At 32.4% G+C, this 14,942-nt stretch overlaps 2 protein-coding genes across 8 annotated transcripts in view; both read right to left on the reverse strand.

The window, feature by feature from the left end:
* LOC123715123 (MAP kinase-activating death domain protein) overlaps positions 1-280 on the reverse strand; it is a 47,406-nt gene extending 47,126 nt beyond the window's left edge. For all 7 annotated transcript variants that reach the window (XM_045669960.1, XM_045669958.1, XM_045669957.1 and 4 more), the window contains exon 1: positions 205-280. The gene's annotated coding sequence lies outside the window, so the exon portion shown is untranslated. The remainder of the gene's footprint in view (positions 1-204) is intronic.
* Positions 281-1,381: 1,101 nt separating this feature from the next.
* On the reverse strand, positions 1,382-12,546 carry LOC123715461 (probable glutamine--tRNA ligase). The gene is made up of 12 exons (XM_045670470.1): positions 12,308-12,546; positions 11,807-12,205; positions 11,259-11,376; positions 10,665-11,024; positions 10,140-10,327; positions 8,716-8,942; positions 7,780-7,916; positions 6,224-6,395; positions 5,484-5,718; positions 3,877-4,019; positions 3,204-3,393; positions 1,382-1,490 (listed from the first exon to the last, which is right to left on the reverse strand). The coding sequence occupies exons 1-12, from the start codon at positions 12,422-12,424 to the stop codon at positions 1,443-1,445; spliced, it is 2,334 nt and encodes a 777-aa protein (XP_045526426.1). The 5' UTR covers positions 12,425-12,546; the 3' UTR covers positions 1,382-1,442.
* Positions 12,547-14,942: the final 2,396 nt, after the last annotated feature.

A 14,942-nucleotide genomic window follows, 5' to 3' on the forward strand; every position in this document is an offset into this window, starting at 1 on the left:
GCATACGGCTAGCACACCATCAAGGTCATGGTTTAAGATATATTTTTGATTTACACTTCATTAAGTGTCTACGCACGAACTATTACATATTGCAATTTTATAATAATCTAAATGTCATACGTCATATCGACAATTACGGAAATAGAAAAGTAAAATTTTGTTAAAAATGGCACTTATAAATAAACTTAATCGCTAAAGACTTACCTACGAGTTAACTAGCGGCATTACGCTCGCGTGCGGTTAGAATTTTAGATGCCGCGTAGTGCAAATGTAGTTTGTGAAAATGACTTGCGCGCCGCCCACGCTCGATAAGCCCGCCCTTGCGCCCTGAGGGCCGAAATGTGGCGGCCTCTATGTGAAATACACTGTACTAAGCTATACCAGAATTTATTTATTGAGTATCTAAAATTTTCGATACTTCAGGTTACAATTAGTTAAATATAGCCACTGACAGTTGCTTAATAATAAGTAACTTTATTATAATACGCAGAAGTTTTAAACTAAAGATTGAAAGTTCCTGATTTACGTTATCGTTAGAAGACTTACGCTTCGAGGCAAGTTACGATTCCTTCTTAATTCCACTCGCATCAACTGTTTCATAACTAAGCAACTTTAAGGCACTTTTTGCCGAGATATGGAACCGACTACTAGGTAATTCGAACTGAGAACAAGTAAAATACCTGTCGTAATTGCTACGAAGCGTTTCTGCCGCCTATTAAATTTGTTCTTTATTCTTATTCTGAATATATAAACTTTATGCATATACGAAAACAGGTACACTTATGAACGTCAGAAAAGAAGTTAAATTGATTCTAAATTTACTTTTACGCAAGTCAAGGGCGTAGAGCGGGCAGGAAGAACTGGCAAGGAACTCTCCGCCACTCTTTTTAATCGCCAAGTTTTCTGTCATACACATTGTTTGTTAGGCAGAGCAGAATATTTGTAACTGGAGCAAATGGTTAGAATAATTTAAATATTTGTCATAAAAAGCTTAATTAATTTACGTTTAACGAGAGTTTTAATATACGGATATCTATTATATGTTTTTTTTGAGTTACTCGTAAATATATACGTTTGCCAATTACCGTCTCTGGAATACCAATATTATCTTATTATTGTCTTTTGTTAAAATAGCTTTTACACATTAAGAAAAACACTTTTTGAAAAATTTAAAATTTAGAATTATGTAAATAACGATAAGTTTTAATAATATATAGCATTAATCCGGTCATAAAGTGGCTTTTCTTAATATTCCATTCCTAATTTTTATAGAAATTTATTAAGTTTAGAATGTGCAGAATTTTTATATGACGCTCATTTAAAAATACACCTGGATTGGATGTCATTTAAAAATATTTGTATTACGGGTATTAAAAAAAACTATTATTTAACAAATAATTTATTTCGTATAAATATTATAAAACTTTATTGCATATCCATCATTACTTTCCACTATCTTCCTTCAGCGACACGGTTCTGTTGAAAACGATCTGAAAAAAAAAACTTTAACTTTGTAATTGTCTATAACCATATTTTTTTTTAATATAATTAAATATTCTAATTTATAAACTAAGTAGTCATTGGATAAATGACCCAAATTTTATTAAATTATTGTTCTGGATGACTTTTACGATAGTTTTTCATATATTATACTAGCTGACCCGGCGAACGTCACTTTGCCATGTATATTATTTTAAGGAAACATGTTTTTAGTTCAATAAAAATAACTATCTACTATAATTTCAAGTAGGGGTTGATCGTAACGGGGTGACTATTCAGGGATGTATGTATGTATGCTGTATCATAAAAAAATAAAAACAAAAAAAAAAATTTTTTTTGAGGTGGACACTTATCACTTAGGGGTTTGAAATGAAGACAGTAGCCGATTCTCAGACTTACTGAATATGCTTAAAAAAATTCATAAACATCGGTCGAGCCGTTTCGGAGGATTATTGGAACGAACATTTTGACAGGAGAATTTTATATATATAGAGATATTCGGATTGACGCAATGTATTATTATTAAAAACTTATATTTTTTTTAAATGTCGGAAAAATTTAAAATTATGTAAATAGTAGCTTCAATACGTTTGAAAAGTGTTTTCTTAATGTGTAAAAGCTATGTTAACAAAAGACAATACTATGTCAGTGCCTGGTTAATGCGTGTAGTCTTCGTTTGAAATTGAATAATATAGATAAAGTATGTAGAAATATTTTCGACCTGACGTTTGACGTTTAAGTTACATATAAATATTTTATAACATATAGGTAATAATTAGAAGCGCAATCAAAATGTATACAATAATCGCACAATTGTAGCCAAGAAAAACCCTTTAGTTTTTACCACACTCATAAATTGTATTTTAACATTATCATTTCCGAAAATGTCCAATAACATAAGTGTCCTTTAGATTTGTGAACTCTTAGATAAGCCAAATTTCTTTTGTTAGCATCGCAACCCAGTCTTTAATTTTTTTATTGTTATAACCTCATATTTTAAACCATTAAAGTCAGTTGTTACCCAACCGTCCGTAATTAAAATAAAATTCGCGTAAAAGCGTGGCTCATTGTCCCGTTACGCTCATTGTACGCTTACGCCTTATCTATCTCTTTCCCACTTGATTGGCTTATGCGTCAGAATAACTTTTCTTCTTATCCATACAAAATAGTGTAAATTCATTAAAAATAATTCAATTTTATTCATAAAAGTATGCAATCATTTCATCAACACTTTCGTTCGTAAACCGATTACAGACAACCATTTTTTTGTGTATACGAAGGTTTTAATTGCTGATAATGTCTACATATTTATCAAAGTATATAGCTTTTGGATAGGCAAAAGTTAAGGAAATTCAAATGTAGTGTACCCTCACATGGGTTTATAATCAGACACTACCGCCATTTAGGATTGGAACTCAGATTTCTGTATCAATTTTTTTAATAGACAAGTAGATGCTTTGCCTTTTGAATCTGACACGCGCCGACTATTTGGGTCTAAATCTCTCACGATCTTTTCCTTCACCGCACGAGCGAGCGTACGTAGTTTACGTATGCATTTACGCTCGTTCATTCTACGACCTCAGGTATGAGAGACGCACGCTTGAGTCACTAGGCTAACACTGTTTCTACATAATAACCCAAACTAAACATTTTAAATTTAATTAAGTGAATATTTGATATTTATAATATTAAACAAATCTTACATTTGACGCATTAGTGTCCGAATCCACAGAGAAGAATCCAATTCTCTCAAACTGGAACTTGTCGTGGGGTTGAGCGCGTTTTAAGTACGCGTCTGCGTACGCGCGTACGACGCTCAACGTATCCGTGCGACAGTCGGACAAGAAGCCTCCCGGTACTTCTACGGGATCTTCTGGATTTTTGTGCTTGAATCTGAAATAAATTTAATTATTTTTAAATATAAATATTTGTCTGTGTTGTTCTATAAATAATATACTATACTAAAATACGTGTAAATAACAATAATTTATTTAAACATACTTGATTATAATAACGTATAGCCCACTTAAATCTGTATTTATGTATTATTTTTTATGTAACAAATGGGATTGCCTGATGTTGAGTGATACCGACCATGAATACTTACATTGTCAGGTAGCTCGCAAGTGCTTTGCCGACTTTTTAAGAATTGACACGCTATTTTCTTTTAAGAGTAGGAGTTTTTATTAAATCACAAAACGAAAAATCTATGCTTTTAAGAGACAAGGTCAGAAAATTTATACATATAACATAACCGGAGGCGTATATAAAGAGTGTCGCACGATCAAACACTACACAGATTTTACACAGGGTAAATAGTGATTTATCCAGACTGAAGCAACACATATTTAAATTTACAGAGGTAAAAATACTTACAGAGGTTCATACAATCGGACTTCAACAGCTATCGGTTTTGAAACCCAATGAATAAAGGCTTTCGGTTTTTCTGCCGAGTCAGTGGACTCCGCAGTACATTCCACTTCTACCACTTTTCCGTTGTCTTTGATCACTTTGGACACCTAAAGAAATTTGACATTTAATGATTGCTTCCTATAAAATTTGATCTATGAGGTACGAAAGGCTGTTGCAGACCAAAAATTCAATACTTTGGATATTTATTTTGTGAAAGATGAAAAGGTGTTGCCAACCTAAAAGTTCACCAAGTGATGAACACTAATGTAATTTTTATTAAAAAATATTTTTTTTTTTTTTAGAATGGAATCTCGCTGTTGGCCTTAAGGGCCTTTACAGCTCAGCTCGGGCTGTTTTGGCGAGCGTAGCTCGGCCAGAATGGCTTGTTTTCCCGCGGCTAGCGCAAGGGCGTCTCCTGTGAGACTCGAACCTCGGCTTGGGCCGTCGCGGGGTGGTCAATCGCCTGAAGGGCAGGACGGAAGCTCACTGTAGTGAGCGAAGTATGTAGTGAGCGAAGTAGATTGATATTTCATAGACAGACAGCACAGACCTAACCGTCCGTCGAGTATTACTATATAAGATACCTCCAAAAAAACAGAGATTCTTTATAATTTGTATTTGAATCAGGGTTTTGTATGCTAAACCCAAGGACTAACTCTTCACCACATCTTCAAGAATTTGATAAACTTAAATGCAGGATTATCTTTTAATTTACAAGCACACTTGTTATTTTTTTTACAATGCACCTTTTATCGGATAGAGAACTGCACTCAAAGCTCACACTGGTAAAGTTATTTAACTCACACACATTTAACTAACGGTGCAACACAAATACAATTTCTCCGTCAACCAAAGCGCCGACATTAATTACAATGATATTATATGACAATAATAATTTCTCTAAAAGACTAATGTCAGTTAAGATTATAAGATTCAACAATTAAAGGTAATAAAAACTATTAGATTATGTCATGCGAAAAGTTTGATCTGTCGAAATTTTCTCCAAATCCCATCCCTTACCTATTAAACCTATTAATTCTAATCTTTCTAATTCTAAAATTCATGAGCACACAGAACCTAATAGACCGTTATAAATATCCAATTTCAGGTCATTGTACGTAAAGCTTATAACAGACTTACAAACCAAAATACAGAAACAATTAGTTAAGAAATATATAACCAGCGGTACAACCTTTTAGGTCTGGCCCTCAGATATGTGTCAGTGTTGTGACCCAATTTTGTTAAACAATACGGCGTCAGCCTTTTATACCTGACACACGTCGCCATTTAAGGCATGCGCCAGAATTTTTCCTTTCACTGTACCTGTCTCGTACGGTATTAAATAAATGAATGAATGAATGATTGAATGAATAAATGAATGAATGAATGATTGAATGATTGATTGAATAAATGAATGAATGAATGAATGATTGAATGAATGAATGATTGAATGAATGAATGATTGAATGAATGAATGATTGAATGAATGAATGAATGATTGAATGAATGAACGGAACGTCCTCATGTGCACAACCTACGACAGGCCAAATGTACTCAAGTAAAAATCTTACCTTAATAATGAATCCAGCATGGCGTAATCCAACTGTTTGATTTGGTGTCAATCTTCTATAACCCTTTTCTGGTTGTTCTTTGAAGTCGTTTGCTTCAATATATAGCGTTTTAGCTAAGACGACGTTATGGAAGCTCTTGTCTGGTTCGTTTGGGAAATCGGGAACTTTCACTGATATAGCTTGATTTGGGAAGTTTGTTATTGTGATCTTAAGTGGGTCTAGAACTACCATTGTTCTGGAAACAAAATGAAAGTCAAGACATGCCAATAACTGTTTCTTATTTAGGTAATTGAGAGCCCTAATGTACTTTATGTCTTGTTTTAAGTGAGAGAGTATTTTTGTAACTTAACTTTTGACATATTTGACAACCAAGTTTTCTTCAAAAGCATGAAGTCTGAAATATTTCACAACCAAATTTTCTTTTAAAAGCATGAACTTTGACATATTTGATAACCATGTTTTCTTTGAAACGCATGAAGTAGGAAATATTTGACAACCCAAATCTACTTTTAAAAGTATGAAGTTTAACATATTTGACAACCTAGTTCTCTTTCAAAAGCATAAAATTTGACATATTCGACAACCTAAGCCTAAAGTTATTATAATTTTTTGTATTATAAAATAAGCTTCGAACATTATCAGCAATATTTCTATTTTTATTCAACTAATTGGCTGAAAAGGATATATATAAGATCTTTAGGGTATAATATATAGGATTTGTATATAAATAAAATAAATACCTAGGTGCAGAAGTATTGAGATGGTCTCTCACAGCAGCATCCAACAACGCGGGGTCAACGGCGCCCACTGCGCCAGTTACACCCAAACCCGCACAGAACGCATTAACAGCGGCTGATGGTACCCCGCGGCGACGTAACGCGGTTAATGTGAATAGGCGAGGATCGTCCCAGTCTGAAATTCAAAATTACTTGAATTGTATTGGGCTCGATTTGTGTGAAAATGATAGTCATATAAAGATAACAAAATGAGCAATATATCAAATATCATCCAAGAACATGTGTCCATAAGTAACCAATATAAAACATGTCTGAAGAATTGCGCGGGCCCATTTTTTCCACATGATCTTTAGTCTGCGAACGAACATGCAAACATACATAACACTTACGTAAACATACTTGAAATGTATTACACAGGTCTTCGAAATTAATTTTTGCGACAGTTCTTTTCAAACAATAAAAAAATAGTCATATTAAATTTACCACGTCAAATTTAGAAGATTCATATTCATTTTTATTTAAAAAATGTATGGGTTCGATTTCGTTTATTTTTTTATTATTTTGGAAGGAGTATAGTCTGTGACTGTGCACAGACTATAATAGTTAATTTTCTATAGAATGATGAGCCACAGAGTATGGGATTGTTGCACAAATAAAGATTGTAAAAACAAATCAAATGGAATAACTTTTGCTAAAAAACAAGCGAATTTACTAAATTGAGCAGAAAAAATGTGACGTGATTAACACAAAATTTAACAGGAACGCCTTTAAACTACAATTATTAAAAAAAAATTTCATCCATGTTAATAAATATCCAAATTAATGAAAATAAAATGATTGAATGACCCCAAAAGAAGTCAGGAAAAGATTCTTAAGAATATCACAATAATCACAATTTCTTAACCCATATATGTTATTTATATATTAAGCACATACAAATATTAACATTGTTTTTATTTTATTTTAAAATGCACATTAACGAAACACATACAAACATTACAGAAAACACATGCCATACAAAACAAGATACATACATGTGCAATATGCTTTAAATGTTGTGCAATAACAAGTGTGCACAACATTTAAAGGGAAACATTACAATGACAAAGAGATAATAACTTAAACATTAAAATTAAAAGACAAACTAGACCAAAAACAATACAAAAAAATACATATAAATAACTAATTGTCTTTGACTTGAACATGTATCACAAATTGTAATAAAACCTCTTTAACAGATGAATATAAATGTTTTAATTTTAGTAGACTATTTCCAAATATTCTGTAAACTTCATAACAGTTCAGTTGAGGCTTACTTGAAGTAATCAATGGATACTTGTATTGGGAAAACTAGCTTTTCCTATGTTAACACAATTACTGTGCTATGTGGAGTGTGGTCAGTGTGTGTGTGCATGTGAGAATGAGAATTTGTTTTTTGTCTTTACATTTAATGCATCAAATTCAAGCTAATGTAACCAAACTGTTTTTGAGCTTAAATATTAAGTTTTTCTTTATAATATAATTGTATACTATAATATGTAACAAAAGGTACAACATACCATTGACAAATCCTTCCTCAATTAGTTTTGCAATTTTTCTCTTTGACACAACTGTATAATTCACATTGAGCCGTCCATATTCCCATTGAACCGGACAATAGATATCCAACGCATTACATAACCAGTAGTAGGATGATCTAAAATATTGTAAAATAATTATGACCTCATTAGCTTCAAGAGTACAATGGAAGAGGCCCCAGCGTTATCGCTAAACAAGCGATTCGACGCAATTAAGGAAAAAAACTAAGACACTGCATGAAGTACAAACAAAAGGTTAAAGGTGATATGACAACAACATCCTGACATAGTAATGTCAGGAATTGGAAAATGCCTCTTGAAACACTAGCACCGCTTAAAACAGTCCCACTGAGACTGGCGAGCTGCTGTGTCCTAACGATGGGAAACTCAACTGCTGCTGTGTGAACTGCCTGGTGAGCATAGCGGAGGAGCGACAACAAACAAAACCCTGATGCTACTTTCGACAACTTCTTTTTACAACTCGCTCGCACGAGTTGATCTAAGTTACGTCCAAACAGTGCAGCTTCAGAGTGCTACTCTAGTACCAGAGGTCACAACCTCAGGAGGAGCCCCAACAGAGTACTAATGGACATTCTTTATGCGGATTTAACACTCGCTGGCTGAAGGATATCGTGAGGAAACTAGCAAAGCCAAAAAACATGTCAGACAGAAGATCACCAACTGTACTGTATATGAATATATTTTTTTTAAAATTATGTAAACAAAGTTTTTAATAATAATACATAGCTATGTAGTGTTATATCAATCCATTCAAAAAGTGTTTTTATTAATGTGTAAAAGCTATGTTAACAAAAGACAATACTATGACAATAGTATTTTCATAACTTCCTAATGATATAAACAATTTAACGACTTGATTCAGAAAAATAATTATCTATATTGAAAATTACTTGTTACCTTCTGGACTGGAACTCCTTGGTGCACAGAGAATGTGTAATATGCTCAATGCTATCACACAGACAATGTGTATAATCATATGTTGGATAAATACACCATTTGTTGCCAGTACGATGGTGTGGCTTGAATTTTATCCTATAAGCCACGGGATCCTGTTTGCCCTCCTCCAGTGTTATTTTCATTCTTAAAGTCGCATCACCTTCATCTATTTTTCCATTTTTCATATCCTGTAATGAGAAGGAAAACGTTAAGTAAAAAAAAAAACATTACATTTTGAACTCACATTTTAAAGGTAAACATACAATAGGCAACGAAACGTTTAGATACAATATTCATTTTGGTTAACCTTACACATAATATGCTTCTATGAGCACTAGCGTTTAAACTAGGCCTAGCCTGTATCTTAAACGCTAGTTCCTTCCAGTGCCAATAAGAAATTGGTTTAGTTTTTTGTTATTAGATGTTAATAATTTTATTGTTTATTAAACTAAATGAGGGTTGAATGTTAAAGTTATGTTTAACCCCGTCTCAACTCCCTCAAACAAGCAAAAAAGCTGGTAGATAGTACCGGTGACTCCAGAGCTGGTGCTTTCTTCTCTTAACTGCTGCCAGATGGAACCAAACTTTTTAAATTTGTTTAATTTTCTATTTATTATTATTACTATAAAGGCTGGGAATATTGTAAGTACTGTTTATTTGTGTGTTAGAAATTAATAAATTAATGTAAAAATATATCAAAAAAGATAACCTAATTCTTGGGCTATAATTATGAAGTTATTTAAAAATAACATTTTCAGTACTCATGTCGAGGTGGATGTTTATTTTTAAAGTATTTTCGCTTTAGGTTAAATATTATTATGATGTAGCATTCTAATGGTATTTTTGGGTTGGTCCAATAGTTAGCTTTATTTGTTACAGATACAACAGAATTACACATCTTTATAATATTAGTACATCAACCCAATTTGGTCTAAAATTCAAAATATTTTTTTTTTAATTTCTACCTTGATAACCAGCATCTATAACTTAAGACAAAACATGTCTAGCTGGGATAGTTGCTGGTTAATTGTAATAAGTAATATGTAGTAGTTCGTGCCTGACGTTGTATTTCAGGTATAGGATACAATATACAATTCAATTTAGGCATTTGCATCAACGGATATTAAATTTACTTTTAATATATTTTCATATTTACACAACTGATCAAAGTTAATCTATTTCAGAATGTAAGGCATGGCACTCTTGTGAACCAACAATCTTAAAATTTGAGTTTAATTAACATGTCCGAACACATTTAGGTCCTAGTTACATTTTTATTTGATGTTAAGGGACATAAGTGACAACACTGCAACTGCAGCAACTGAAATTGGTTCAGTGGTTCATAGAAACACTTATCTAAAGCTTTGCAAATTTGAAATAATAACCTCAAACAATTGTAGACTTTCTTCAATAGGTCGGTTGCGCCATGGTGACGGAGGTGGGTTGAAGCCTTTTATTTCCTCCGCTTGCTGGTGGCAGACATACGCCATATCCTTATTTATTAATTTCACTGCCCACTCATACAACTGATTGAAATAGTCAGATGAATGTGTTATTTTATATGGTTTGTATCCTGAAAATTTTATTGGCAATGTTAGTATAAATATTCAATTATTTTCGTATCTGAAAATAGAATATAAAACTGAATCTTTATAATAATAATAATATTCAATCATTTGGGAAACTGTGTCAGGGTGCGTAACCAGAACCAATGTTGTTTACAAAACAATATATAACATAAAATATTAAACTCAAGTAACAAAAAAAAATTATATTTATAAATATCTGCGCCGTGCTGTCTATTATGTTATTCTGTAACCAACATTAGAATCAATTAGAACCAGTTATTGAGATTAGAACATTCAAAAACTCGTAATGTTTATCACCTTAGTATAGAAAAGATAGCTCACCCAGCCATTCAACCATATCTTTGATTCCAACAAAGAATTTTTCTTCTTCCTTCTCAGGATTTGTATCATCATATCTTAAGAAGCAGATACCGTCATGTGCTGCAGCATAACCAAAATTTATATTTATTGCCTTAGCATGGCCAATATGCAAAATACCATTTGGTTCAGGTGGAAATCTTGTACGTACTTTCCCTCCAGTTATTTTCAGATGATCCTCTAATAGTTTCTTGGTGTTTGGAGTAACAACATAGCCATCGGTTTTAAAGTTATCACCAGGAGCATGGAATGGTAATTTTTTCATTAGTTCAGATATTGAGGCAGCTCCTCCAATATCAGTTGCATCTGTAGTCACTTTAGTACCTGTAATAAATTCACAATAAATGAGCATTCTTTTTTACAATATAATATTATATAATTTCTCTTTTTATGTACTAAAATATAGTTACTGGGAATCACATCCAAACTGTGCATTACCTACTACTATATACTACAATGAATAATAAAAAAATACACTGACAAGACCATGGTTTTCTATCTATGGAAGTTGAAAATGTTATACTGATTTATTTATTTTTAATAAAAATCATAACTCACCCCGAGATTCTTCCTTTTTGGGCTTCTTACTACTTTCATTACTAGTTTTTGCCTCTTTTTTCACTTTAGGTACAGGTGCTAGGTCAGCCTCTGTTTTAGGCCCCAACAGATCCAATATCTGGAATTTTATTTTTATTGTTAGGGATTTTCTTTTCAAATTGATTTTTATTATTTTATGACTATTAAATGTATTTCTATTATTACACGACATCTTTATCTTACGCAATCATTATCTGCCTAAGCTATATCATTATATGCATGCCCTACATTTAATATTAACAATATGAAGTATCAGATCCCATAATCACAACCAGTAGAAAACTTTATGAATCCAGGACTCTGACAATAACAACATAACATTATTATTTTATAAACATAGTATTGAGGACTGATATTTATAATTTATATATATAGGAAATGTTAAAATACAAAGATTCCCTTTAATGGAATCAAAGTCAAGAGTTTAAGTAACTTGTAAACCTAGGTCAAAAAGATTGGGCTGTATTTTGTTTGAGTTATCTTTTTGTCTTTTAAATAGAACTTTTTACCTGAACATCAACTTCATTCTTAATTGCTTTCCCATCTGCCCATTTTAACTCAGCTCTGACAGCTTGCATAACAATCCCAGAGTTGAATCTGTATCTTTTCTCAATCAATTCATTTTTGTATTTGGCCATATGTTTCTCAACAAATTGTTCAACTTGTTCTGGTGTCACTACAATTCCAACACCACACGCCTCTTCAAACTCCTTGATGTTCAAACTCTCTTCATTAACATGGCTCAAAGCGTATTCTAATGCAGCATCAATTCTTAATGTTGAGTCTAATTTTCCGCTTGCTATATATTTAGAAATAAAGGAAATTTTACCAGCAATTTGTGGTTTGATTTTAGTAGCCAGATGGTACAATAGTAAACCCACTCCAGGTTGCAAATTATCTACGTCGACCTAGAAATAAACCAATATGTGCTCAGAATGATATAGCTAATAAAATTAATATATTAATACTTGGAAGGTTTTTTTTATTTGCTGTTGCGGTGTTTTTCTAACCTCATTTATTACTAGTAGAAGAAATTTTGTTACGTTGCCATTTTTAAGGGTTTCTTTTGCTTTTTGTTCACTTAAACCAATCTTTTTAAAATTTTCTATACTTTCTTCAGGACTCATTTTAGTTCAAAGTACTGAATAAATTTCTAATTTCTAATATAACTAAATATAGACTTATGTAAAAATAAAATAGTTTCTACAGAGTACAGTCTACACAGTGACGAGGACCGGGACTGCGGGGTATCAATCATGACATCTGACTTAGAAATGATCAGTCATCAGTCAGCACTCAGCAGTCTATCTGACATCAATTTTTACAATTAGCATTGGGGCATACCGCATTCGTACCGATAGTAGGTAAACCATAGTCGCTTACTATAAAACCGAAATTATATCTTATATTATAGGATATATATTATATATCTTATCTTATAAGAATATTTAGAACCATAGACATTAAGAACAACGCCATCGGTCGGTTAACGGCGGCAACTCGAGGTCGTTTTTCTCATAGATGTGAACATATGATTCGCATAAAAGTCACTGCACGTTTTGTATGTTTGTTTATTGTAACAGAATATCAATATCATGAGCCAAACTATTAAGTGTGGATTTCAGAATATTTACGCAGACTAGACTTTTGTAAGTAATTACACGAACCATGAAATATTCTTTCAGATTCAGATCATCGTATTACTAGTAACGGGATGTTAAATTTATTTTAAAAATATAGGGCATAAACTTTTCCAAAGCCACCATGTTCAGGAGGTCGTCGAAATCTGTGATGGTGGAGAAGGAATCATCCGTGAAAAAGTAATACCACAGACCAGAGTAAGCAATCGACCGTACGACGTGAAAGTGAATTGTATTGAAAGTGGCGAGTTTCCCGGTTTAATGGAACATAGTAAAGTAATTCCATTATTTAAAGCAGGTAGTATGACCGACCCCAGTAACTTTAGACCAATTTCCGTACTACCTACATGTAGTAATATAATTGAAAAAACTGTTTTAAATCAACTAATAAGTCATTACATAATAATCAGTTCGGTTTTACCAAGGTTCGCTCGACAGCTGATGCCGGTGTTGAGTTATATAGATATATCGTTAAGACTTGGAAGTAGTCACATGACGCATTAGGTGTTTTCTGCGACTTATCCAAAGCATTTGATTGTGTCCAACACGAGACATTAATTGGGAAACTTCGCCACTATGGCATCAAGAATACCGCACTGAAACTTTGACTTCTTATTTACACGGTAGAGCTCAGAAGGTCGTAGAGAATGGTAAGAGGTCCTCTGGGTCAGCAGTAGATATGGGTCCCACAGGGCTCAATTCTTGGGCCTTTCCTCTTTCTTGTTTATATAAAAGATCTACCTTTCATGGTAGAGAAAAACATCAAATAGTTTTGTTTGCTGATGATACGTCCTTGATTTTTAAATCAAATGACATATAACAAATTTTGACGATGTGAACAAGGCTCTCTTTTCGATTGTCCATTGGTTTAGTATGAATAACCTTCTACTTAATGAAATAAAAAAAACTAAATGCAAAAAATGCAAGGGTTATGGATACTAGACCAATTATAAATGATGAGGAATTGAATCTGTATGATACAATTGTATTTCTTGGAATTTTAGTTACTTTCACAGCTTAATGACTTATGGCTTATTGTTATGGGGTCATGCTGCTGATGTAAAACTATTTTCATCCTGCACAAGAGAGCTATTCGTGCAATCTATCATTTAAAAGGTAGGGAATCTCTGAGAGATAAATTCAAGGAAATTAATATTAAGTATATACCTTTCCCTCGCAATTTATTTATGAAAATATTATGTATTTATAAAAAAAATATGATAAGTTTACTAGAATAGAACATACGCACAATGTTAATACTCGGAACAAACGCAGTCTGCAATTTCCCCATCTAAAGTTAGTAATTCTTTTTTGGGAAAAGGGATACTCTTTTTTAATAAAATCCCAGAAGCTCTTTTATCTATGCCTTTTAATAAATTCTAAGAAATGCATTAAAGAAAGGCTGTGTAAAAAGGCTTACAAAGTTATCGATTATTTAGTTGATAAAAGGGCCTGGGACTAGTGTTAGACAGGCTACTTCTAATTAATTTGCGATATTTGTTTTAAAATAAATATTATTTGATGATTTGCTATTTTAAAAGCGTACCGAGTTTTTTACACCGGCTGAAAAGCCGAGAGAAATCTCGGCCTACATCAAGTGTGTATATTATTATTATAACAAAAATGGCAAGTATAGCAGGCATTGCTTGTATGTACAAAAATGTCTGGTTGTCTTGAGGGCGAAAAACACCGTCATTTTTATGATAAGTGAGTTTAAATATAATTTTTTTTTTATATTTGTATTTTAAAATAACGTAGTTTACTACAGATCAGTTCTGGTTTTCTATTCAGAAATCTTTGAATATAATAAAGTACATATATAATATAATATAATAAAATAAAAACGATAGATTTTTACTAATAGTTCGATATTACATATATATTACATATTATAGGTCAACCAAAGCGTGATTAAAAATTGTATGGACCTCACGCCTTATACGTGATAAATACCATACAGTTAATTCAAATGACGTGAGTGGACTATCTCAATTTGACATAGACA

This window comes from Pieris brassicae, chromosome 10, assembly GCF_905147105.1.
Source record: "Pieris brassicae chromosome 10, ilPieBrab1.1, whole genome shotgun sequence".
Taxonomy (NCBI): domain Eukaryota; kingdom Metazoa; phylum Arthropoda; class Insecta; order Lepidoptera; family Pieridae; genus Pieris; species Pieris brassicae.